The sequence below is a fragment of the Bubalus bubalis genome, chromosome 14 (assembly GCF_019923935.1).
Source record: "Bubalus bubalis isolate 160015118507 breed Murrah chromosome 14, NDDB_SH_1, whole genome shotgun sequence".
Lineage (NCBI taxonomy): Eukaryota > Metazoa > Chordata > Mammalia > Artiodactyla > Bovidae > Bubalus > Bubalus bubalis.
Window position 1 is genome coordinate 23,625,589 of NC_059170.1, and position 26,192 is coordinate 23,651,780.

General features: G+C 42.1%; 1 protein-coding gene across 1 annotated transcript in view; it reads left to right on the plus strand.

Annotated features, from left to right (window-relative positions):
- Window positions 1-24,549, plus strand: part of PSMF1 (proteasome inhibitor subunit 1) — a 38,838-nt gene extending 14,289 nt beyond the window's left edge. The window contains exons 5-7 of the mRNA XM_006048972.4: window positions 21,851-21,904; window positions 23,100-23,258; window positions 23,787-24,549. Coding sequence (XP_006049034.1) covers window positions 21,851-21,904; window positions 23,100-23,258; window positions 23,787-23,838 — 265 coding nt within the window. The 3' untranslated portion in view covers window positions 23,839-24,549. The remainder of the gene's footprint in view (window positions 1-21,850; window positions 21,905-23,099; window positions 23,259-23,786) is intronic.
- The last annotated feature ends 1,643 nt before the right edge of the window (window positions 24,550-26,192 follow it).

A 26,192-nucleotide genomic window follows, 5' to 3' on the forward strand; every position in this document is an offset into this window, starting at 1 on the left:
TCCATGAGTACTGGAAAAATCATAACTTTGACTAGATGGACCTTTGTTGACAAAGTAATGTCTCTGCTTTTTAATAAACAGTCTAGGTTGGTCATAACTTTTCTTCCAAGGAGCAAGCGTCTTTTAATTTCATGGCTGAGATCACCATCTGCAGTGATCTTGGAGCCCAGAAAACTAAAGTCTGTCCCTGTTTTCACTCTTTCCCTATCTGTTTGCCACAAAGTGATAGGACCAGATGCCATGATCTTCGTTTTCTGAATGTTGAGTTTTAAGCCAACTTTTCACTCTCCACTTTCACTTTCATCAGGAGGCTCTTTAGTTCTTCACTTTCTGCCGTAAGGGTGGTGTTATCTGCATATCTGAGGTTATTGATGTTTCTGCCAGCCATCTTGATTCCAGCTTGTGCTTCATCCAGCCCAGCATTTCTCATGATGTACTCTGCATATAAGTTAAATAAGCAGGGTGACAATATACAGCCTTGACGTACTCCTTTCCCAATTTGAAATCAATCTGTTTTTCCATGTCCAGTTCTAACCGTTGCTTCTTGACCTGCATACAGATTTATCAAGAGGCAGGTCAGGTGGTCTGGTATCCTCATCTCTTGAAGAATTTTTCAGTTTGTTGTGATCCACACAGTCAAAGGCTTTCGCATAGTCAATAAAGCAGAAATAGATGTTTTTCTGGAATTCTCTTGCTTTTTTGATGATCCAGTGGATATTGGCAACTTGATCTCTGGTCCCTCTGCCTTTTCCAAAACCAGCTTGAACACGTGGAAGTTCTTGGTTCATATACCGTTGAAGCCTAGCTTGGAGAATTTTGAGCATTACTGTGCTAGCGTGTGAGATGAGTGCAACTGTGCAGTAGTTTGAGCATTCTTTAGCATTGCCTTTCTTTGGGAATGGAATGAAAACTGACCTTTTCCAGTCTTGTGGCCACTGCTGAGTTTTCCAGCTTTGCTGGCATATTGAGTGTAGCACTTTCACAGCATCATCTTTTAGGATTTGAAGTAGGTCCACTGGAATTCTATCACCTCCACTAGCTTTGTTCGTAGTTGTGCTTCCTAAGGCCCACTTGACTTCACATTCCAGGATGTCTAACTCTAGGTGAGTGATCATACCCTCGTGATTATTTGGGTCATGAAGATCTCTTTTGTATAGTTCTTCTGTGTATTCTTGCTACCTCTTCTTAATATCTTCTGCTTCTGTTAGGTCCATACCATGTGGTTATTTTTCTCTAATTCCAAGATTATTGGTGTTTTTCAAGTGCATATCCCCTTTACCCTCCTTTTTCAGCCCTTTGTATCTCTATCACCTGGACCTATATCTTGCACATTTTTTATGAGTTCTCTATCCAGCAAATGCTTCCCTCTGGGTTCAGAGATCCCTGGGCCTGGGCCTGTACTTTTGAGGCATGTGCTGTCCCTCTGGTATGGGAGACAGGTGAGTAAATAAGAGTTTATATAACTGCCAGGTTATCAGGGATTAGCACAGAGATCCTCCATCGGTGGCCTAGGAAAGACTTCTTGGGGGTTGCTGCCTGAGCTATGTGTTCATGGGGAAGAGGAAAAGTGTTCCTCAGGCTCCTTTTCTTTTTTCCTTTTCATGTGTTTGGATTATTTCCTCAGATTCCTTTCTAGGGAGGTTGTTCCAGGCTGTGAGACCAGCAGTCCAGTGGCATCAAGATCTGAAAGCATGGGGTTGTCTCTAAATTTTGGTTTGAGAAAGTTCATGTCAGAATCCTGGGATATAACAGCTCTGAAGGATAAGACTAGATTTTGCAAGGACCCTGATGCCAGGTGTACCTGATGTACCTGAATCTCCCCAATGGACAGTTGGAAATCACTGAAGAATGCTGATAGAGGGCGGTGGTGTCCTTGCTAAGGATCCTGGTGGATTGGAAGGGATGAGGCAAAGGGCCAAGGCTTATCACTCCTGTGTACCACTTTTAGCAGGTGGGACTTCTTTCCCTTCTTTCTGCTGCCTCACCCACCTCTCATGTCAAGGAGAGAGTATCATATGGCAGTTAGGAGTACAGGCTTTGCAGGTTGATCAGCTGGCTTCAAACCCTGGCCTTGTAGCTTTGCCTGTCTCAGTGAGAACAGTTAGCCTTGGTTTTCTCATGGGCAACTTGGAAATTATTGTACCTGTCTCAGGAATATGATGATAGATGTCATATTGAGCTCATTGCTCAGAATATAGTGAGTGAGTGAGTGAGTGAAGTCACTCAGTTGTGTCCAACTCTTTGTGTGACCCCATGGACTGTAGCCTACCAGGCTCCTCTGTCCATGGGATTTTCCAGGCAATAGTGCTGGAGTGGGTTGCCATTTCCTTCTCTAGGGGATCTTCCCGACCCAGGGATTGAACCCAGGTCTCCCGCATTGTAGACAGTTGCTTTACTGTCTGAGCCACCAGAATATAGTAGATGTTCAAGAAATACTCCATGGATCTTATTCAGGTCAAGCAGAGATGAGAACAATACTGAAGGTGTAATGACTAGATGGTCCCCTAGTAAAACCTTTTATTTTTTTAAAATAACATAGCCTATTCCTCTGAGAAAAGGATTTGATGCTGTGGAGCCACTTAGGTGTGAGAGTATTGACCCAGAGGGTGTGCTGGGAAACTGCAGTTAAGCCCAGGACCTCTATGGACATTGTTTCCGTTGTGAGGACATGTTCCTCACGGTGGCCACCGCTTAATCTAGGGTAGGAAAAACTGCTATTTCTTGGCTGTCCACCATGTGTTGACCGCCATCCCCAGTGTTTTCGTTTATGGTTGCTCACCTTCCAGACAGTCCTACGTAGAGATCAGCAGCATCCCTGCTTTTCCAGAGAGGGAGACAATGGATAAGGGCAGGCAGCTTAACTTGCCAGAATTTTCTAACCAAGGTGGTGAGGTCTGGGCTTTGCCCCTACGTGGGACTCAGAAGCTTATGCTTTCCCCATTGCATGCTTCAATTTTAGTTCACGTAATCGATTTGTGCACAAGTTGAGTGTAGTGAGTGCACACTGATTATGGAGGAAAATGTATCCCCTACCTCTCCGGCCAGTGAGATCTTTCTCAAGCAAGCTAATCTTCCAGGACTAGGACACTGAACTGGAAGAGGAGGCGGATGTTTAGGAGGCTTTTTGTCAGCCACTAGCGAATTGACAGGTCTTGCCTCTGTAGTCCCCTTCTCCCTCCACGCCCCATTGCAAGCCACCTTCCCCTGCAGCACAGATGCTACAAAGATGACGTCTCTGTGAGAGCCCTATCACTGCCATGTTGTTGGGCAACCAGGCACTCACACTGTCACCTTTTTGTTTTTTCCACCAATGCCAGATTTCAGGGTAGGGCCTGAGGGCAGGAAGAAGGGAAAGAATGGGTCAGCAGAGGGCCTGTTGGACTGAACAGCCTTGGGTTATGTTCTGAGCAGGAAGCAGCAGCCTCGGCCCCTTTGTATAGCATACAGGTCTGTGTCTCACCCTGAACGTCCATACCGTGTTGCCTGTCCCACACCTGGAAACCTCCAAATGCAAACTGAAGTTGAGAGGTCTTGCTTCAGTAAGTGTGTGGTGACACGTGTGTCCAGAGCTTGTCAGAGGATACTGGTTTGCTGGTGTGATGCTGGCATAGAGGGAAAGGACATTCCATTACAGTGGAGAATTGAGGATGCAAAGTAGGTCTGTTCTGCTGAGATCTCTCGGGAAGAATTACTGAAAACAGCCCATCTGTGAGGGAAATTTTTTTTAATCTAAGCCTAACTTTTTTGTTGTCATTATGATTCTAACCCATTTCCCTTTGCTCCATCTGTCCTCAGTCAGGAAACTGTATGCCCCAAATCTTGTTCTCTGTTTTGAAAAATCAATTTTTCCTGTGTTTAACCAGCTTTGCTAAAATTAAACCCTTGCATATAAAGCTCTTATGTCATTCAAAATTCATTTTTTAATCCCAGTCAATCTGTATCTTTACATATTTTTAAAATATTCCCAAATTTGTGTTCCACATTTTTTTTTAATTTTATGTTTTATTTACTAAAGTAATAAACGTTCTTTTTTAGTATCTGATATTTTATTCTGCTGATACATGCTATAATTTGCCTAGTCTCCATTGGGTATTTCAAGAATGTCCAGTTTTTCATTTTAAGTAGTATACTATGAACATCTGTATAATAAAATTTTATTTCCTGAAGTTACATTTCCTATGCTTGTAGATCTCAAGTTTTTTTGTCTCAGGAACTCCCTTGCATGCCCGCAAGTTACTTAGGAACCCAAAAGATCTGTTTGTTTGAGTTATATCTGTCAGTATTTACTATATTATCAATTATAGCCAAACTATCTTAATTATAAATTAAAATTTAAATATACATTTATTCATTAAAAATAATAAACCTCTTGTGTGTTAAATAACAAATTTTATGAAAATACTTTCCAAATCAAAAACTTAGTGAGAAGAGTGACATTGTTTTCATTGTTGCAGATCTTCTTAATATCTGGCATAGAAGTCAGCTAGATTCTCATTTATGCTTCTGCATTTAGTCTGTAGGTGATAATGTTTGTGTTTAAGCCTTAAATAGTTAAGTTATTGGAAAAGAGAGGAGTAGTTTAGTAATTTTCAAATAATTGTGCATTTTCTACTTTGTATTACACCAAAACTTGATAAGTGATAGTTTCTTTAAGGTATTAACCTAAAACAATAAATGAAAGTGTTAATTGCTCAGTTGTGTCTGACTTTTTGTGACCCCATGAACCGTAGCCTGCCAGGCTTTGCTGTCCTTAGAATTCTCCAGGCAAGAATACTGGAGTGGGTAGCCATTCCCTTCTTCAGGGGATCTTCCTGACCCAGGGATCAAACCCAGGTCTCCTGCTTTGAAGGCTAATTCTTTACCGATGAGCCACCTGGCAGACCCATTTATGGAGAATAAGGGGAATTTGGTAGTTCAGTTCAGTTCAGTCACTCAGTTGTGTCTGACTCTTTGAGATCCAATGGACTGCAGCACACCAGGCCTCCCTGTTCATCACCAACTCCTGGAGTTTACCCAAACTCATGTCCATTGAGTCGGTGATGTCATCCAACTATCTCATTCTCTGTCCTCCCCTTCTCCTCCCACCTTCAATCTTCTCCAGCATCAGGGTCTTTTCCAGTGAGTCAGCTCTTCCCATCAGGTGGCCAAAGTGTTGGAGTTTCAGCTTCAACATCAGTCCTTCCAATGAACACTCATGACTGATTTCCTTTAGGATGGACTGGTTGGATCTCCTTGCAGTCCAAGGGACTCTCAAGAGTCTTTTCCAACACCACAGTTCAAAAGAATCAATTCTTCGGTGCTCAGCTTTCTTTATAGTCCAACTCTCACATCCATACATGACCACTGGAAAAACCATAGCCTTGACTAGATGGACCTTTTTTGGCAAGGTAATGTCTCTGCTTTTTAATATGCTGTCTAGGTTGGTTATAGCTTTTCTTCCAAGGAGCAATGATCTTTTAATTTCATGGCTGCAGTCACCATCCACAGTGATTTTGGAGCCCAAAAAACTAAAGTCTGCCACTGTTTACACTGTTTCCCCATCTACTTGCCATGAAGTGATGGGACCAGATGCCATGAACTTAGTTTTCCGAATGTTGAGTTTTAAGCCAACTTTTTCCACTCTCCTCTTTCACTTTCATCAAGAGGCTCTTTAGTTCTTCTTTGCTTTCTGCCATAAGGGTGGTGTCATCTGCATATCTGAGGTTATTGATATTTCTCCCGGCAATCTTGATTCCAACTTGCGCTTTATCCAGCCCAGCATTTCTCATGATGTACTCTTCATATAAGTTAAATAAGCAAAGTGACAATATACAGCCTTGTTGTACTCCTTTTCCTATTTGGAACCAGTCTGTTGTTCCATATCCAGTTCTAACTGTTGGTTCTTAACCTGCATACAGATTTCTCAAGAGGCAGGTCAGGTGGTCTGGTATTCCCATCTCTTTAAGAATTTTCCACAGTTTGTTGTAATCTGCACAGTCAAAGGCTTTGGCATAATCAATAAAGCAGAAGTAGATGTTTTTCTGGAATTCTGTTGCTTTTTCTATGATCCAACGGATGTTGGCAGTTTTATCTCTGGTTCCTCTGCCTTTTCTAAAACCAGCTTGAACATCTGGAAGTTCATGGTTCACACAGTGTTGAAGCCTGACTTGGAGAAAATTTTGAGCATTACTTTACTAGCGTGTGTGATGAGTGCAATTCTGTGGTAGTTTGAGCATTCTTTGGTATTGCCTTTCTTTGGGATTGGAATGAAAATTGACCTTTTCCAGTCCTGTGGCCACTGCTGAGTTTCCCAAATTTGCTGGCATATTGAGTGTAGCACTTTCACAGCATCATCTTTTAGGATTTGAAGTAGGTCCACTGGAATTCCATCACCTCCACTAGCTTTGTTCGTAGTGATGCTTCCTAAGGCCCTCTTGACTTCACATCCAGGATGTCTGGCTCTAGGTGAGTGATCACACCATTGTGATTATCTGGGTGATGAAGATCTTTTTTGTACAGTTCTTCTGTGTATTCTTGCCACCTCTTCTTAATATCTTCTGCTTCTGTTAGGTCCATACCATTTCTGTCCTTTATCGAGCCCATCTTTGCATGAAATGTTCCCTTGGTATCTCTGATTTTCTTGAAGAGATCTCTAGTCTTTCCCATTCTTTTCTTTTCCTCCATTTCTTTGCATTGATTGCTGAGGAAGGCTTTCTTATCTCTCCTTGCTATTTTTTGGAACTCTGCACTCACATGGGTATATCTTTCTTTTTCTCCTTTGCTTTTGGCTTGTCTTCTTTTCACAGCTATTTGTAAGGCCTCCTCAGCAGCCATTTTGCTTTTTTGCATTTCTTTTTCTTAGGGATGGTCTTGATCCCTGTCTCCTGTACAATGTCACGAACCTCCATCCATAGTTCATCAGGCACTCTGTCTATCAGATCTAGTCCCTTAAATCTATTTGTCACTTCTACTGGGCTGTTATAATCAGAAGTCTGTTGGAAGAAACTGGAAGTTTACAGTATAATGGCTTTTCATTGGCTGAGTTGTGCCACTCTCTCATTAGCTGAGCTATTACCAGCACAGAGGAAATCTTTCTTCCTCCACTGAAAGTAGTAAGATAGTGTTACTTCCTGCAGAAAATGGAAGATACTCTCTTCTTGCTGGAGTCTGTGTTGATGTCCAGTGATACCTACTTGAAAGCTCTCCCTTCTGGCCTGCTCATTCTATTTTAGTTAGGTTTCTCTTCATTAATTTTCACAAAGGGTTAGTTCCAGCGTAGAATTTGAATTCATATCAGTGAACTTTTTGTATGTTATTGCATTAAAATCCACTGGTCTATCATGCCCTTTTAGTGGATCTTTTACCAGTGCATGCTGTTGGAAGATCGTGGATTGGTTGTTTGGAAAATGCTGGTTCACTGGTATGTGCTGATCCACTAAACATTGACACATTTTATTACACAATATCTAAAAAATCATATTCATGAATATTATTAATCTCATCAGCATCTGTATGGGGAACCCATCAAGTTAGTGATGAATGGTGGTGGTGGTTTAGTCGCTAAGTCATGTCCAACTCTTGCAATCCCACGGACTGTACCCTGCCAGACTCCGCTGTCCATGGGATTCTCCAGGCAAGAACACTGGAGTGGGTTGCCATTTCCTTCTCCTAGTGGTGAATACAAATTTACAAATTGCAGATTTTCTGGAAAGCTTGAATTTTATCATTGGCAACATATACTGTCAGTCATTTTCCTTGAAGTAACAGGTTCCATGGTTTTCAGAAAAGTGTCTACTGTGTAGCTCAATCTGAATAACCTTGGTTTGTCATTTTATGTAAAAATAGTTTTCCATGAAAAAATGGCTACTTTAGCTAGCAGCTTAGCTGCACAAGTTTCTCTTTGAGACAGCCATTGTATTTCTACATGCAACAAAAGTGCTTTATGAATATTTCCTGTTTCATCACACAGAATATTAAAAAGAAGTGTACTCAAAGATTGAGACTTTAGAACACTTGGTAATTTTTACCACTTCTTTAAGGACATTTTGATGGGAAAATGGATGGGGGGTGGTAGTTGGAATGGCTGGTGAGTCAGATTACCATGACTGCTAGTTACTCACTGATGCTTTTGTTTTTGTGTTTTTTGTTTATTTTTGGCTGCACTGGGTTTTAGTTGCTGCAAGTGGGCTTTCTCTAGTTGTGGCGAGGTCTGCTCTTCCTTGCTATGCACAGGCTTCTCACTGCATTGGCGTCTCTTGTTGCAGAGTACGGGCTCTAGAGTGTGCAGGCTTCAGTGGTTGTGGCATACAGCTCAGGAGTTGCATCATACGGGTTTAGTTGCCCTGAGGCATGTGGAATCTTCCTAGATCAGGGATCGAACCCCTGTCCCCTGCACAGGCATGTGGATTCTCAAGCACTGGCCCACCAGGGAAGTCCCCATCATTGCTCTTGTACCATTAGTAAAAATAGCAACACAGTGAAGGAAGCAGATAGTTTTTAAGATGAAATAGTTTTAGTATCTTTTTTTTTTTTTTAATGTTTACAAGCCCATTTGAATTTACTCTTTTGTGAAGAATCTATTCAAATCTTTTGCTTGTTTTCCTGTTGGATTGTCTTGTCTTATGATTTGTAGACATTGCTTATATAGTCTGGATTTAGTCTTTTGTCAGACATATGTACTACAAGTGTTTTCCCTCTGTAGCTTGCCTTTTCACTCTGTTAAGGGTGTTTTTTTTTTAATTAAAACATTCTTAATATTTTATGTAATTCGATTTATCAATACCTTCCCTTTATATGTGGTGCTTTTTTGACCTGTTTGAGAAAATTTTGCCCCGTCTATGGTCATGTAGAATTTCTCATATACTCTAGAAGCTTTGTTGTTTTACCTTTTATATTAAGATAATCCATTTGAAATTAATTTTATGTGTATTGTGAGATAGATACATGTTTTACCATAGTGATAGCCAGTTGATCTAGCACCATATTTGGAAAAGAATTATCCCCTACCTGTGCCACCTTAATAATTTTCATTTTTCATTACTTGTGATACAATAATAGTTGCCCTCATTCTTTTCATTGTAATGAAAGTAATCTTGATCCTTTTGATTTTTTCCCCCATGGATGGCAAAGCTGGTTCAGTAATATTTTTATAACTGCTATGTAGAGTGCCACCTATTGCAGAAATTGCTAGGCATTTCATCCATATTCTCTTATTTAATTCTCTCAACCCCATGAGATTGGTAAGGGCTACCCCCCTATTACGGTTCACGTGAAACTGATGTTCATGTATAAGGAACTTGACCACAGTCATTCATGAACAGAAGTTGTGTTATAATAATAGAATATTGGATAGGGACTCAACCTTCAAGGAGTTCACAGTTGGTTAGGGCTGATTACCCTTTTTATTCCAGACCGTAAGTGTTTCTAAAACAGTTGAAGTATGTCTCAGGTCTGTTGAAGCTCACAGAAGGGTGATTATTCTGAAGAGTTGAGTTGGGACAGGATATAGAAGGAAGGGCTTCACTGAGATAATACATGATGAACTAAATTTTAAGGGACTAATAAAAGTTCTGTAGTATTGGGAGTAGTTGGTATTTGTGGCCACGAGAAAAATGGATACAAATGGGGCTGTGAAGTCATCTTGTCATCTTGTGTGTGTGTGTGTGTGTGTGTGTGTGTGTGTGTGTGTCTGTAGGCAGGGGAGGGACCAAGGGGTTATATATTACTTGTGCTGGCGTGTGAAGGTGAATGTGGGAACCACATCACAAGGGATCTTATGTGCTAAGAAGCTGGCTTTGATCGTGGGGTAATGGGAGCCATCAAAATGGTTTGGATAGAAAGTGATTCATTTGGGACCTTTTTAACCATTCCCGCCCCCCAGGGAATCCCACTTAGAATGTCAACTTACATAGTTAATATTTATTGAGCCTTTACTGTGTGCCAAGCTATTATTACACTAAGTATAGAATATAGTCTCTCTTAATCTTCATTAGCAAGAGAATGAGAGGTACCTGCTCTTGTTATCCCACTTTTTGGAAAAGAAAACTGAGACACAGGTTAATCAACTTGCCCAAAGAAACAGCTCATAAATGTTGATGTGGGATTCAGCCCTTAGTATTTTCTCCTTTTGACACTTATATCAGCCATTGCTTCAGAAGAAACTATCTTGGCTTGAATTATTCCAAGAACAAAGAGAAAGCTGGTATGGTGGGAACATGGTGAGATATGGTGATAGGAGATGACTCTGTAGGGGTAAGCACAGGACAGTTTGTGTAGAGCCTTGGGGTCAAAGTCAGGAGCAGTGGGAAGCCACTAGGTGTGTTTAGCAAAAGAGAGACTTGATATCCTTTCCTTTTTTTTTTTTTTTGATTCCTCTGGCTCCTTTGTAGAGAATGGATTAGAGAGGGACAAGAGTAGAAACAATAAGATCAGGTAAGGAGCTGACACAGGCACTCTGGCAAGAAATAATGGTGGTAGATGGTGGCAGATATAAGGATAATCTGGGATATATTTGGAAGTACACTTTACAGGACTTGCTTATGGGTTGGCTTAATGACGGGAAGAAAAACCAGGATGATGCAAGGAGGTTTTTTTTAGCCTAAGTCATTTCTAATTTCAGGCTACCATAGCTTCAGGGAACATGCTTTTCATGCAACTTAGAGCTTAGCTCTGAATTTTCTTAGCATGCATTCCCAACAGTAGAATAAACTACATTAAGGACTAACCTGTAAAGAGCAATATTGCATAGGAACCTGGAATGTTAGGTCCATTAATCCAGGCAAATTAGAAGTGGTCAAACAGGAGATGGCAAGAATGAACATTGACATTTTAGGAATCAGTGAATTAAAATGGACTGGAATGGGAGAACTTAATTCAGATGCAATAGTGTGGTCAAGAATCCCTTAGAAGAAATGGAGTAGCCCTCATTATCAATAAAAGAGTCCAAAATGCAGTACTTGAGTGCAATCTCAGAAATGACAGAATGATCTCTTGTTCATTTCTAAGGCAAACCATTCAATATCATAGTAATCCAAGTCTATGCCCCAACCAGTAATGCTGAAGAAGCTGAAGTTGAATGGTTCTATGAAGAACTACAAGACCTTCTGGAACTAATATAAAAAAAAAAAAAAAAAAAGTCCTTTTCATCATAGGGGACTGGAATGCAAAAGTAGGAAGTCAAGAGATGCCTGGAATAACAGGCAAATTTGGCTTTGGAGTACAGAATGAAGCAGGGCAAAGGCTAATAGAGTTTTGCCAAGAGAACTCACTGGTCATAGCAAACACCCTCTTTCCAACAACAACAGAAGAGACGACTCTACACATGGACATCACCAGATGGTCAATACTGAAATCAGATTGATTATATTCTTTGCAGCCAAAGATGGGGAAGATCTATACAGTCAACAAAAATAAGACCAAGGGCTGACTATTGCTCAGATCATGAACTCCTTGTTGCCAAATTCAGACTGAAATTGAAGAAAGTAGGGAAGACCACTATACCATTCAGGCATGACCTAAATCACATCCCTTACGATTATACAGTAGAAGTGACAAATAGATTCAAGGGATTAGATCCGATAGACAGAGTGCCTGAAGAACTATGGATGGAGATTCATGACATTGTACAGGAGACAGGGATCAATACCATCCACAAGAAGAAGAAATGCAGAAAGGCAAAATGGTTATTTGAGGAGGCCTTACAAATAGCTGAGAAAAGAAGAGAAGCTAAAGGCAAAGGAGAAAAAATATACCCATCTGAATGCACAGTTCCAGAGAATAGCAAGGAGAGGTAAGAAAGCCTTCCTCAGTGATCAGTGCAAAGAAATAGAGGAAAACAATAGAATGGGAAAGACTAGAGATCTCTTCAAGAAAATTAGAGATACCAAGGGAACGTTTCATGCAAAGATGGGCACAATAAAGGATAGAAATGGTATGGATCTAACAGAAGCAGAAGATATTAAGAAGAGGTGGCAAGAATACACAGAAAGTGATAGTGAAGTCACTCAGTCATTTCCAACTCTTTGCAACCCCATGGACTGTAGCCTTCCAGCTCCTCCGTCCATGGGATTTTCCAGGCAAGAGTACTGGAGTGGGCTGCCATTCCCTTCTCCAAGGGATCTTCCCAACCCAGGGATCGAACCCGAGTCTCCTGCATTGTAGGCAGATGCTTTACCATCTGAGCCACCAGGGAAGTCTCAGAATACACAGAAGAACTATACAAAAAAGATCTTCATGACCAAGATAACCACAATAGTGTGATCATTCACCTAGAGCCAGACATCCTGGAATGTGAAGTTAAGTGGGCCTTAGGAAACATCACTATGAACAAAGCTAGTGTAGGTGATGGAATTCCAGTTGAGCTATTTCAAATCCTGAAAGATGATGCTGTGAAAGTGCTGCGCTCAATATGCCAGCAAATTTGGAAAACTCAGCAGTGGCCACAGGACTGGAAAAGTCAGTTTTCATCCCAAAGAAAGGCAATGTCAAAGAATGTTCAACCTACCACACAATTGCACTCATCTCACATGCTAGCCAAGTAGTGCTCAAAATTCTCCAAGCCAGGCTTCAACAGTGCATGAACCTTGAACTTCCAGAGGTTCAAGATGGATTTAGAAAAACCAGAGGAACTGAAGATCAAATTGCCAACATTCGTTGGATCATTAAAAAAACAACAGAATTCCAGAAAAACATCTACTTCTGCTTTATTGACTATGCCAAAGCCTTTGATTGTGTGGATCACAACAAACTATGGAAAATTCTTAGAGATGGGAATACCGGACCACCTGACCTGCCTCTTGAGAAGTCTGTATGCAGGTCAAGAAGGAACAGTTAAAACTGGACATGGAACAGCAGACTGGTTCCAAATAGGAAAAGGAGTACATCAAGGCTGTATATTGTCACTCTGCTTATTTAACTTATATGCAGAGTACATCATGCGAAATGCTGGGCTGGATGAAGCACAAGCTGGAATCAAGATTGCTGGGAGAAATATCAATAACCTCGGATATGCAGATGACACCACCCTTATGGCAGAAAGCAAAGAAGAACTAAAGAGCCTCTTGATGAAAGTGAAAGAGGAGAGTGAAAAAGTTGGCTTAAAACTCAACATTCAAAAAATGAAGATCATGGCATCTGGTCCCATCACTTCATGGCAAATAGATGGGGAAACAATGGAAACAGGGACACACTTTATTTTTTGGAGCTCCAAAAATCACTGCCGATGGTGACTGCAGCTATGAAATTAAAAGACACTTGCTCCTTGGAAGAAAAACTGTGACCAACCTAGACAGCATATTAAAAAGCAGAGACATCACTTTGCCAACAAAGGTCCGTCTAGTCAAAGCTTTGGTTTTTCCAGTAGTCACGTATGGATGTGAGAGTTGGACTACAAAGAAAGCTGAGCACCGAAGAATTGATTCTTTTGAACTGTGGTGTTGGAGAAGACTCTTGAGAGTCCCTTGGACTGTAAGGAGATCCAACCAGTCCATCTTAAAGGAAATCAGTCCTGAGTGTTCATTGGAAGGACTGATGTTGAAGCTGAAACTCCAATACTTTGGCCACCTGATGGAAAGAGCTGACTCATTTGAAGAGACCCTGATGCTGGGAAATATTGAAGGCAGGAGGAGAAGGGGATGACAGAGGATGAGATGATTGGATGGCATCACCAATTAGATGGCCATGAGTTTGAGCAAACTCCGGGAGATGGTGACGGCCAGGGAAGCCTGGTATGCTGCAGTCCATGGAGTTGCAAAGGGTCAGACACAACTGAGTCAATTCAACTGAGCTGAAGGACTAAGCCTCTTTTTAAAGATTTTGATACACATTGCCCAGTTGCCTTCCTAAACAGTGGTATTAATTAGCATTCTCCCTCTATTTTGATGTCATTTGCCTGTCCTTTTCATTGCTGGAGTTAGTCTCCTTTTTCTTCTAAATTATTTAGAAAGGCATCATCGTTAAAACATTTGTAAGCTTAACTGAACCCAAATTCAGTTTTTGTTGTTACCCCATTCCTTGCTGGCTGTTGACTGGAGACCTCTCTCTCATCTCCTTAAACTTCTTGCATTTCTCCTCACATGGCTGTCTCCATATTTAAAGCCAACAGCAGTGTGTCAGGTTCTTCCCATGCTTCAAGGCTTCCCTTCCACCTTTTCTTCTGCCATCAGCCAGAGAAAGTTCTCTGCTTTTAAAGGTCCATGTGATTAGATTAGCCCACCCAGATAATCCCCCATTTCTGAGGTCCTCTGTGCCATAAAACATAAATGTAGGAGTGATTTCTCATCACACTCACAGATTCTGGGGATTAAGAAGTTATGGAAGATAGAGAAGGGGCCATTTTTACCAAATGCGAAATACATTTCCCCTTACCTAGAGTTCTGAGGACTCTTGTGCCATTACTGTGTCAGCTCAGCCTGAAAATATTGTCTAAATCTCTTCTACTTAAAGGACCCAGATCTCACCTTCTAAATCATCTAAATCAGTTATAGTGGAAGCTCCTGAGTACAACTGCTTTCTGTCTCTTGTCCAGAGAAATGGATTGTCTGTTCCCATCATAAACTGGTCGGATGGGCGAAGGATAACAGTTAACTTTTTTCTAACATGGGAGAAAAACATGAACATGAAAGTTACTAATTACAGCATTATTTATAATTACACACACCAGAAGCAATACCAGTACCTACGTTAGAAGAATTTTAAAGATTTTCTTCACTTCAGTGAATATTATTTGGTCATTAAAAATTTTAGTAGCAAGGACAAACAGCATGAGAAATACAGGACACAAATGGAGGAAAACATCTAATTGTACTTATAATTTTCACATAAGCATATAAAAATATGCTCATAAAAAGACTAGAAAGGGCAAAAATAATCATTGTGTTGGAGTCGGATGATGGGTAACATTTTCCTTACAGTTTTTTAGTGTGAAATATGCATATTTTTCTTTTAAAAAATCTTTGTTCACATAGCCTAAATGCAGTATCTTCCAATCATTCACAATCTCCCATTCACCTTTGAACTCATAGGATATCCTTAGGATTAGGAAAGGGAAAGGTGTGGTGCTCTGCTTGCTCAGAACACATAGCTGGTGTTCTACTTGTACACACATTCTTGTCTACAGTTATCAGCATCTCCCAGTCCTGAGTTTCCACATTTAGCAGGACAAAGTACATAAACCTAGATCGCTGTGATTCCCCAGCTGAACTTGTATCCTCACTGGGAAGCAGCCTAGCTATTTGAGGTCCCCAGACCAGCAATGTCAGATCACATGGGAGCTTTTACAAAATGAAGCATCTCAGATCCCATTCCTGATCTTCTGAATTAAAACCTACATTTTAGCAAGATGCACCCCCCGATTCATGTGCACATAACAACTTGAACAGAACTGGCCTAGGTGGTTCAAACAATGCCATGAAAACTGAATCAGGGGTCAGGGTCGAGAAAGCTTCAGGTAACTATTGCCGAAAGTATTGTGAAAACACAGCCGGCACTCCCAAAGAAGTGTGATGTGCAGATGGAGAGCTTTGTGTTCACGCCTGGTGGTCACCAATGAGTGCAGACCAGCAGCTGTGTTTAAAGCAGACATATTGGTATTGTGTACCATGAAAGCCTGGGTTTGGAAACTTTTGGTTCTGGAGTAAGCACAGTCCATCCTGACTTTCCCATTGATTGCAGCTATACAGAATGCATGGAGCAGTTATTTGAGGATGCTGAAAAATAGCAGGTACATTGGGAGAGAAGAGCAAAGGCTGAAATACCAATAAACTGGCCTCTGGTATGAACTCAAGGAAGCCCAAAACGAAGAATTAGATCTTGGTATGGAAAGAGAGCACTCCAGGAGAGTCCTCCATTCTGGCTAAAGTACTGAGAATGGGTCTAGTGCTTAGAGAGGGTGGGAAGAAAATCTCCTATATATTTTCTTCCTTTTCTCCAAAAATTCCCAACATGTGACAGTCCAAAAACACTTAAAACTGAGGGAAAAGACCCTTCCTTTCCAATAAGACTTGTTTGAAGAGTATGAAGTGAACCATTGCTGCTTTTATCCTCTGTGTTCTCCCTGCACTTGATACAGCATGTGGACATAGGCACTGTCAGGGGAGGTACATGTCAGAGCAAGGTAAGCAGTGCCCCAGCTTTCTAGCCAGAGGACCAAAAGGAAAAGCCCCAAGGACCCAGAAGGTACCAAGGAGATAAGTTAGTTGCTCATTCGTGTCCGACTCTTTGTGACCCTATGGACTCCTCTGACCATGGAAATCTCCAAGCAAGAATACTGGAGTGGGTTGCCATTTCCTTCTCCACCAAGGTGATAGATCATAGAAAGGGAAGAGTGCAGAAAGCAACTCTGTAAAGTTTGTGGACTCCGGGCCTTATCTGCACAACATACATAAGTGGATGTGATTCTAAATAGCACACCAAAAACTTTGGGAACAGAACTGTAGTATCGCCCACTACCAGGTCTCAGACTGACCACTGGATAGCACATACGTGGTACAGAACTAGATAGCACTACAAAGGCTTTGCAAACAGAACTGACATTGAAACCTGAGCTTGAATCCCAAACCCAGCTGGGTTGGTTGCCTGCTAAGACAACAATATCAGGATTCTCCTGAAACCTCATAACAAAATATTAAAAATTTTGGGGACTTCAAAGAATCAAGTATTCCAAGGTGACACAAATGTTGGAATAATTAGCTGACAGATAAAGCAGCTGTTAGAAAAATGCTCAGAGAAGTAAGGGCAAATAGTCTTGAAACAAATGGAATGATAGAAGATCTCAGCTTGGAAACAAGATACAAAGAATAACTGAATGGGAATTTTAGAAATGAAAAATACAATAATCAAAATAACTTCACTGAATGAATCTGTAGCAGAATAGAGAAAACAGAGGAAATATTAAGTCCTTGAAATAGATCAATAGAAATTATCCTATCTAAACAACAGAGAGAAAAAATATTTTAAAATAAACAGTTTCAGGAACCTGGGACAATTATAAAAGATCTAACACTGGGACCACGAGAGTCTTAGAAGGAGAAGAGAAAGAGTGTAGTACAGAAAAATTATTTGAAGAAAATAATGGCTAAAAACTTTTCAGATTTGGCAAAAGACATAAACGTACAGATTTTAAAAGCTCAGCAAATCTTAAACAGGATAAACCCAAAGAAGTCCATGCTCATACATAATCACATTGCTAAAAATGAAAAAAAGTCATGAAAGCAACTAGAGAGAAACATGTGTTGCTTATAGTGGAATAAGAATTTGAATGATTGTGGATTTCTCATCAGAAAACCAGAAATAAGTTGATCATTATTCTTAAAATATGGAGAAAAAAAGAATTGTCAGAACCAGAATTCTATATCCAACAAATACATCATCTTACTTCTGAAGGATTTTAAGATATTCTTAGTATAAAGGATACTAAGAGAATTCATAGTCAACAGATTTTCTCAGAAGAAATTGCTAATGAAAGTTCTTCAGACAGAAGGGAAAAGAAATCAAATAGAAACTTGGAACATCAGGAATAAAGGAAGAGCAATAAAAATGGTAAATATTTAGATAACTATAATAGGCTGTTCTCTAGTTCAAGAGAATTAGAATATGTTTAATTTGTTGTTGTTGTTGTTCAGTTGCTAAGTTGTGTCCAACTCTTTGCAACCCCATGGACTGCACCACGCCAGCCTCCTATGTCCTTGACTATCTCCTGGGGTTTGCTCAAACTCTTGTGCATTGAGTCAGTGATACCATCCAACCGTTTCATCCTCTGTCATCCCCGTCTTCAATCTTTCCCAGCATCAGAGTTTCTTCCAAAGAGTCGGCTCTTCCCATCAGATAGCCAAAGTATTGGAGCTTCAACTTGAGTATCCGTCTTTCCAGTGAATATTCAGGGTTGATTTCCTTTAGGATTGACTGTTTTGATCTCCTTGCAGTCCAAGGGATTCTCAAGAGTCTTCTCCGACACCACAGTTCACAAGCATAAATTCTTTGGTGCTTAGCCTTTATGGTCCAACTCTCACATCTGTTCATTGACTAATGGAAAAACCATAATTTTAACTCTATGGATCTTTGTAAGTAAGGTATTGTCTCTGCTTTTTAATACACTGTCTAGGTTTTCATAGCTTTCCTTCCCAGGAGCAAGTGTCTTTTAATTTCATGACTGCAGTCACCATCCACAGTGATTTTGGAGCCCAAGAAAATAAAATCTGTCACTGTTTCCACTCTCTACCCCTTCTGTTGAATTATGAAGAGAGAAAACAGAAGAAAGAAAAAAGAGAGCAATTGGAAAAGCAATAGTAAAATGGCAGACCTAAATCTAAACATATCACATTAAATGTAAATGGTCTCAACATACCAATTAAAGGAACATGGCTTTTGAAGTTGGGCAAACCTGGTGTAAATTCATTCTTGGCCGCTTATACCTATGTGGCTTGTGTAAGAACACTTGCTTCTTTGAGCCTCAGTTTCCTCATTTGTAAAATAAGTATATGGCCTCAGAGGGCTGTTACAAAGATGAAATAACATAATGTATATAAAGAACTCTGCACATCCATCTGTTTAAAAAGTAGAGGAGATGCATATTTGCTCATATATGCAAAGTATCTTTGGAAGGACATACAAGAAGCTGATGTTAGTAATTGTCTATGGGAAGACCTGGTAGGCTGGAGGATAAGGCTAAGAGGGAGTTTTTTTTTTTTTTAACTTGTACAGGTCCAGAGTCTTTTATCTATAGCTCTGAAATCAAAAGAGCACTGAAAAAAAGTGTTGTTTTGTTCTTTTCATAAGATTGACACCAAACCTTTTTTGGTAGCAAAACGTGACCTGAAGTGGCATGAAGTTCCTTATATATTCATTTTATGTGAATTTTCATTCATTTTGCAGAAATTTTAGGGTTTTGTTTACAGGGTGCTACATAGTAATATGTTTGGTATACTCCTATTTCTAAAATATGAAAAATTCTGAATTCCAAAACACATTCAGCACAAGATTATGGATCTGTGTGGCCTTTGAATTTTGAATTCAATCTGTGTATTGTCTTGAATTTTGAAACTGGTGAAGGCATTACCTATTCACAAAATTAAATCTTAAAAACTAAATTTAGCATGGTGCCTGACACAAAGCAAGCTGTCAGTAAATATCGGCAGCTGCTGTTATTCCATTCTTCCAGGCTTTTCCTGTCAACAAATCTGTTCATGTCCAATACGACGTTTCACCATCACAGCAGACCCTGTTACTGTTACTGCTTAGACTTTACATTTTTAAAGACTGAGGTTCAAAGATTTTGTGACAGATGCCTGCCAACCAGCCAGGCAGCCCCCCACTAGGATCCTGAGGTTTTTTCTGATCACCAGACCACCTCAGCCAGAAGAATGGCATCAGCAGGATTTGTGTGCCCAAGAGAGCCAAGTTGTTTTTATCTAAGAGCAAAGGAGAGAATGAGGAAATTATGTATGGTCAGGATCACCCCCAAATCCCATTAGACAGTCCAGTGGGCCCAGCCAGACAGATGTGCCTATAGCATTTAATGTACCAGCATTCTCCTTCAGGGGTTTCCCAGGTGGCTCAGCTTTAAGAACCTGCCTGCCAGTGCAAAAGACGTAAGAGATGTGGGTTTAGTCCCTGAGTCAGGAAGACCCCATAGAAGAGGGCATGCAACCCACTCCAGTATTCCTGCCTGGAGAATCCCATGGACAGAGGAGCCTGGCAGGCTATAGCCCATAGGTTGCAAAGAGTCAAATGTGACTGAGGTGACTTAGCATGCTCACATTCTCCTTCAGGTGATTACCAGATGAAGTTTTAGGGACTTGATTCTAGACACTGTACAAAAATTACCTTTTAAAAAAAAATAAAAAATCCTGAGAGCCTCATTCAGCACATTCAGGACTGAACCTATTTTATAATAGGTTCTGGGTGTGTATATGAGGAGCTCACAGAAGGGTGCGTGTGTTGCAGTTAGACTATGTTGAGTATGAGCCTAAGGGACATGCCATGACTATTTGAAGTACCCAAATTGTTGGGGTGGGCCTGGCAACTGCCTTTTCTTTCCTCTATTGTTCTTTATTTCTTCTCTCCTCACATTCTGTGGTCTCGGAGAGAAAAATAGAGATGGCTCCATGTTTCAGGAGGCATCAAGGCTCATTTCTCCAAGTCATTGTTATAGTTGGTCCTGTTTGCTGCTCTGTAAGGGGGCAGTTTGTGGAGACATTTAAAATGCTTCCTGCCCTCTGCACCGCCTGGTCTGTCCAGTGAGGCAGGTTATTGGGAGGCCACCAGCAAGTTTGACTGCCACTCCATGAACCATGGCTTGGAAACAATAACCTCGATCAGGAAAAATTGCTTCCCTTGGAAACCATGTCCACCTAATCACAATGTCTTTTCCAGCTCATTGGTAGAACTGACTGGAGAAGCACCTACTTTTGGATTTTTTCCCAGTTCTTTAATTAATGGCTTCTTACTATAAGCTTCGATTAACTGCTATTTACAAAGCTTTTCTGAGGTCTGCCATGCCCCAGAACTGTCAGGTTTGTATTGCTTGCCAGGGCTCCAAGTAGATTCCAAAGCACACTTTTTCAAATACCAGATCTTTTTTGTTTCATTATATCCATAGCCAGATCCTTTATAGAAAAAGTAGGAAAGTATAAAGAGGAAATGTCACCCAGGTATAACTGTCATTGTTTTTATTTTCAGTTATACTTCTTTCTAGTTTTATTTATACACACACACATTTTTCCTAGGCTATTAATAATCCCCTTTTCTCTACCGTTAACACTAGAACATAAACATTTTTCCACATCATTTTTAAACATTCTAAGAACATTTGTTTCCATGGCTGCATGATCTACCTAACTGGTCCCCATTTGTGACCAATCCACTTCCCTTGGTTAAAGTCTTTATGATGATATTTGAATTTCTGTAAGAGGATTTGTTGTTGTTGAGTCACTAAGTCATGTGTAACTCTTTTGTGACCCCATGGCCTGTAGCCCACCAGGCTCCTCTGTCCTTGGATTTCCCAGACAAGAATACTGGAGTGGGTTGCCATTTCCTTCTCCAGGGGATCTTCCCCAGCCTCGTACATTGGCAGCAGATTCTTGACCATTGAGCCACATGGAAGCCCTTATGATGGATACCTAGACATAAAATTATCAGACCATGAAATGTAAAGATACAAAAGGCTTTTGAGAGTCAGTTACATTGTGTGTGTGTGTGTGTATGTATGTATTAGTATAAACTTGGTTTCCACAAAGCATGCACTAATTTATGCTTCTGGCTCCTGCAGTCTCAGTGTGGGCAAAAATTGGTTCTTCCTGGGGGGTGGAAAAAACCTTAGAAATTTTGTGGCTATCCAGTGGTTTCCAGTGCATAAACTGATATACAGTATCTGCTTTTAACATTTCATGCAGAGGCCATAATGAGAAAAAGGTTGAGAAACAGAGTTCTAGCTATATATGAGCACCCATCTCACTCTACCCTTGGAAGCTTTTAAATTTGAGCTTTTGGTTTGGGATTTTAGAATAGTATTTTTCTGGTCTAAATGTCCTTAATTTTTTGTACAGACTTTAGGAACCTGAGAAAGGTTTGAATAAAATAAAATGTATGTGTTTCCCACTGTTTATATTTTTATCTTTCTACATTATTAGGAATCCTCCATGTTTCTAGCCTTGTGTCCAGCTCTTTTCACGTTACTGTGCTATGTAATGTTTTCAGTGTTAGTCTGTGCCAAGGACCATGTTGAAATACCCCTTGTGTTCTGGTCTTAGGCAGGGACTTCCCCACCTCCATGCCTGGGAGTACGTGTGTGTCCCCCCAGGCATCAGCTTTGGACCTCTGGGAGCCCAGGTGCCAAGCTGCTCTGGGACTTTCAGTAATTGTCCCTTGTTTGTTTCAGGTGTGATCCCCTGGGCCCGTTTGCTGTCGGGGGAGAGGACCTAGACCCCTTTGGGTGAGTACTGCTGGGGAGCTGGCAGCAACACAACTTGGTCTTGTGGCCTTTCAGCCCCAGCTCATCTTCTAATTTTAGAACTTTTCATCAGTCTTCCTTTGGGGTGAAGGAGGCATTTGTTGCCGAGTGGCTGAGGAAGCACTGCCACTGTTCTGCTCTGCCGTGCCTGGAACAGTGCAAGAGGGCTCTGAATGTTGGGGAGCAACTGACCAAGCCCAGAGGGCAGTTCCGCTGTTGTTTTCTGGCCCCGCTTGCCCTGGTGGAACAATACCCCTGGGGGAGTCTATCAGGTGAAGACTGAAAAACACACAAGTGGGTTACAGACCTGAGGTCAGTTGAGGGCTCTTCAGAGGTCATGACCTCACTTGATAAGGGAGGGTCACTCATCCCTGTTAGACTCTAGGGTAGTTCTTGTGAAGTCCCCAACAGAGTTAGAGCCTCAGCTATGCAAAGGCTCAGTGCTTCTAGATTTTAAGCTCTGCTGCAAAGCATGTCCCCAACTTGAGTGTTTCATTTTTAGACAGTGGGGAAAGTAAGTCTGAAGTTAAGCTTGAACAATTAAGCTTAACTTAATTTTTTAACTTAATACTTTTGCTTGAGCTGAAGTTAAGCTCGAACAAACTTTGACCTCAAAGTTTGGGGTAACATCACCTTCTTATTCATCCTCATTTGAGCCATTAGGTCAGATCCTTAGAACTCCATGAGGGATGGGTACTATCAAGAGTCAGACTTGGACAATCAAGTCATAGAATGCCCAGAGACCCTTCAAGGAAACCACAAAAACAAACAAATAAAAGCTAGTATTATAAATTGTCTCAATTCATTAGCCCTTAGACCTAAAGCTGTGCCTGGAAGAGCCTTGTTTTGGTTCTGCATTCACCTTGACAAGTTCTGGCACATGTTCTTGATCAAATCGCGCCCCCCTCCTTGGCTGCAGGACATGGCAGGGATCTCAGTGTTGTGGGGTTCTGGAGCTTGTAGAGCTGAAAGTGCAGGCCATGATGGCCAGAAAAGGTGTGCTTTTTTATGTGCTTGCTCTTGCCCACTTCCTGCTGGCACTCAGGCAACTATCCACGCATGTCTGCTTGAGCCATCCAGAGTTGGTGTCCAATTCATTTTTACCTACATTCTCATCACCTTCTTCTCCAACATCTGCTTGCCACACCTGCTTACCCATTATTCCTTCTTGTCTCAGGTGTCGGAGAGGTGGCATGATTGTGGATCCCCTGAGATCCGGCTTCCCAAGAGCACTTATTGACCCGTCATCGGGACTCCCAAACCGGCTTCCTCCAGGCGCTGTGCCCCCAGGAGCACGCTTTGACCCCTTTGGACCCATTGGGACCAGCCCATCTGGGTAGGTATTCACTCGGGGATGCTGAGAGGTAGGACCTGATAGCAGCTCAGCTCAGCATTGCAGGGATAAAGGTATCTGACACCAAGCGCAGAATTGCCAGTAGTCCCGGGCCTTGCCGCCAAGAGAGTGGAGCCTCCTCCAGGCCCCTGCCTGCTGCTCCCTGAAGCCTTCCATGAGCTTCCCATTCCTCAGTGGCTCCCTTCCCCAGCTTCCCTCCAGGAGGACTCAGAGGAGGGGTTGCTACTCACATTTACTGGACTTCTTGTATGTGCCAGGAACTCAGTGGATTCTTATGTCAGCACTTGTGGATAGATATTTCACAGAGACAGAAATCAAGGCCCTGAGTGATGAAGGAACTTGTCCAATGTGGGAAAATCAGAATTCAGACCAACTCTAGAGCACATGGTCTTTAACTCCACAAACCACCACATCATTCTGGAGGCAGGCTCCCTCCATTCAGGACCCTGTCTACCTGTGTGCCCCTGACTCTTCATCACCCCAACTCACCAGCCCCTCTTTCCATTCCAGACCTAACCCAGACCATCTGCCCCCACCGGGCTACGATGACATGTACCTGTGAAGGCCTCAAGAATGTAACGTCCCAGCCTTCCCCCCACTGTCCTGGAGCTGCCACCGCGGGCCCCTTCAGCACCCGTTTTCTTGTGGGCTGGGGGCAAAGGACTCTGTCCATGTGTTTGCAGGCCGGCTGGGATTGCCTCCCCACCCCCTACCAGAGCCAGGGCACCTGCTGCAGTTCTCCACCTGGCTGCATATAGGTCCCAAAGAGAAATCAGTGTGTGTCTCACCACCAGCTCCTCTGCACTTCCCAGGGGAGACTCCGGCAACATATGCCCTTGACCCGATGCAGTTCCAGCTGCATCGCTATAAGAACAGAACCCATTTTGGATGTTATTATTAAGAACCAAATGTCAATACAAAAATCATGTTGCCGGTCTCCCACTCTTCTTTACTGCACAGCTCCTTCCATGTATGAGACTTGAGAGTTTGGATCTTTGAGGGGCTAAAGGACTCTTAGGCATCTTCCTTTCATGAATTGCTCTCACTCCTGATATCACTAAGATGGTCTGGCTGCATGGATGAAAATGAGTGACTGGAACCCCCATAGGCCACAGGGATGACTTCCACAAGGCCAGGCGCATTGCAGAACGACTGCATCTCTCTGCAAAGGGCAAGACGTTCCAGTTCTGCTTGTCTGAGCCTGTCCTCTGGGTCTGTCTATGCCTGGGCAATGGCCGCCTTCGAACAGAGGAATAAACAGAGCAGACCTGAAGGCTAATCTCTTTTTTGCCACTAACTTAACTGAGTGACCCTATGCAAGTCCCTTCCCCTCCCAGGGCCACCGTGCCCACCTGCGAAATCTGAGGTGCCTTTCTTGCTCTAAAACATCCTGGTGTCGGCTTCTATGCATGATGATCCCTAGTAACTGGGGCAAAAGGTAAAGAATGAAGGTTCAAGGCTTTGTGTGGTGCTTACCTACAGAGTCTGCAACTCTGTGCCTCTATCCATCGTGAGGCCCCGACATGCGCATAGCAGCACAGTGCTGGACATAGGGACAAGCAGGGAGCCTGGCCTCTGGAAGCCAGTGTGTGACACGGGTGAACGGAGGAGTTGGTGATACAGGAAACAACCCAGGAAGGCATACCACCCCCAGGGAGCCCCAGCCTCTGGAAGTCTGTCCCTGTGTCCAGGCCCACCTGACCTTTCGTGTTCTCCAGATCCTTTTCAGCCCAAGGCCTGACAGACGTGTTCAGTGATGAACCCCTGTGCTGGAGTAGAGAAAACACCCTAGAGCACCAGACTCCGAGGCAAGAGATGAAGGCACTAGTCACTTTCACTCCACCGCTAGCATTTCAGCCATGGGTGGTGCCTTTTTCAGCTCCTTGGACTCCTTTCTCTAAATTAGGAGATAGTATTTATCTGTGGGCATAGGGCTACCAGAGCCTTCCTAAGGCATCTGCTAATGTGCTATATAGCCTGGAAGTGCCTGTCTGCTGTGCCCAAGAGTGGGTTACAAGTAAACTAGACAAGGCATATATGCCCAGGGCCGATCCAAGATGTCACCTGGCTATAGGTGGGGAGGCTAGGGCTTCCTGGGCATTTCTGGCAGGCCGCATTTCAAGCACTGATTTAGTGAAGGACCAGTGTAAAGCTTTTAGAACAGCTCTGCTCTGGAAAAAGACCCAGAGGTCAGGCAGAGCTGCAAATGCAGTCATCAATGGACATCTTCCCCAAGAGCCAGCAAATGGGTGAGATGTTTTGTTCGGAAGCTAGATCATACCTTCTACAAAGAACTTGAGGCAATTTGCTCATAAAAGCATCCTTTATTATAAAAAGAAGCATTTAAAGGAACATCAGACAAGCAGGGGAAGTAAATAACTTTTAGGACCCTGATTCAGGGGAAGGACAAGATTGAAACAATAAATTCACCACTTAGATTTTCTAATAGTGAAAGTGGAAAGGATAGTCATAAGCATAATACTGTTTTCTGAAAACAGGAACTTCAGTGATTCATCTGCAGAATCAGTCATTTTTTGAGTGGGTCTCCTTGCATCAAGGACTGAGGAACGCAGACTGTGGCTTAGTTGTTATGTGTGGGGAGGTGAATGGGACCTTCAGGAACTTCCAAGTCAGCCTGCCAGTACATGTTGTGTATCTAGGCCACTTCCTCCTTCCAGCCATGAGTAATCATTAAGCAGCCAGAGGGCGTGATTCAGGTGTACGTTTTGTGGAACCCAGAAGTGTTAGAGCCTTAACAATAAATATCAGCACTTAATAGCCTGTTCCTCCTTTTTAAAAATAACAGTTTTATTGAGATACAGTTCACATATGCATAAAGTTCATGTTTTTTAAAGTGTACAATTCAGTGTTTTTAGTACATTCACAGTGTTGTGCACCCATCACCATATCTGAGTT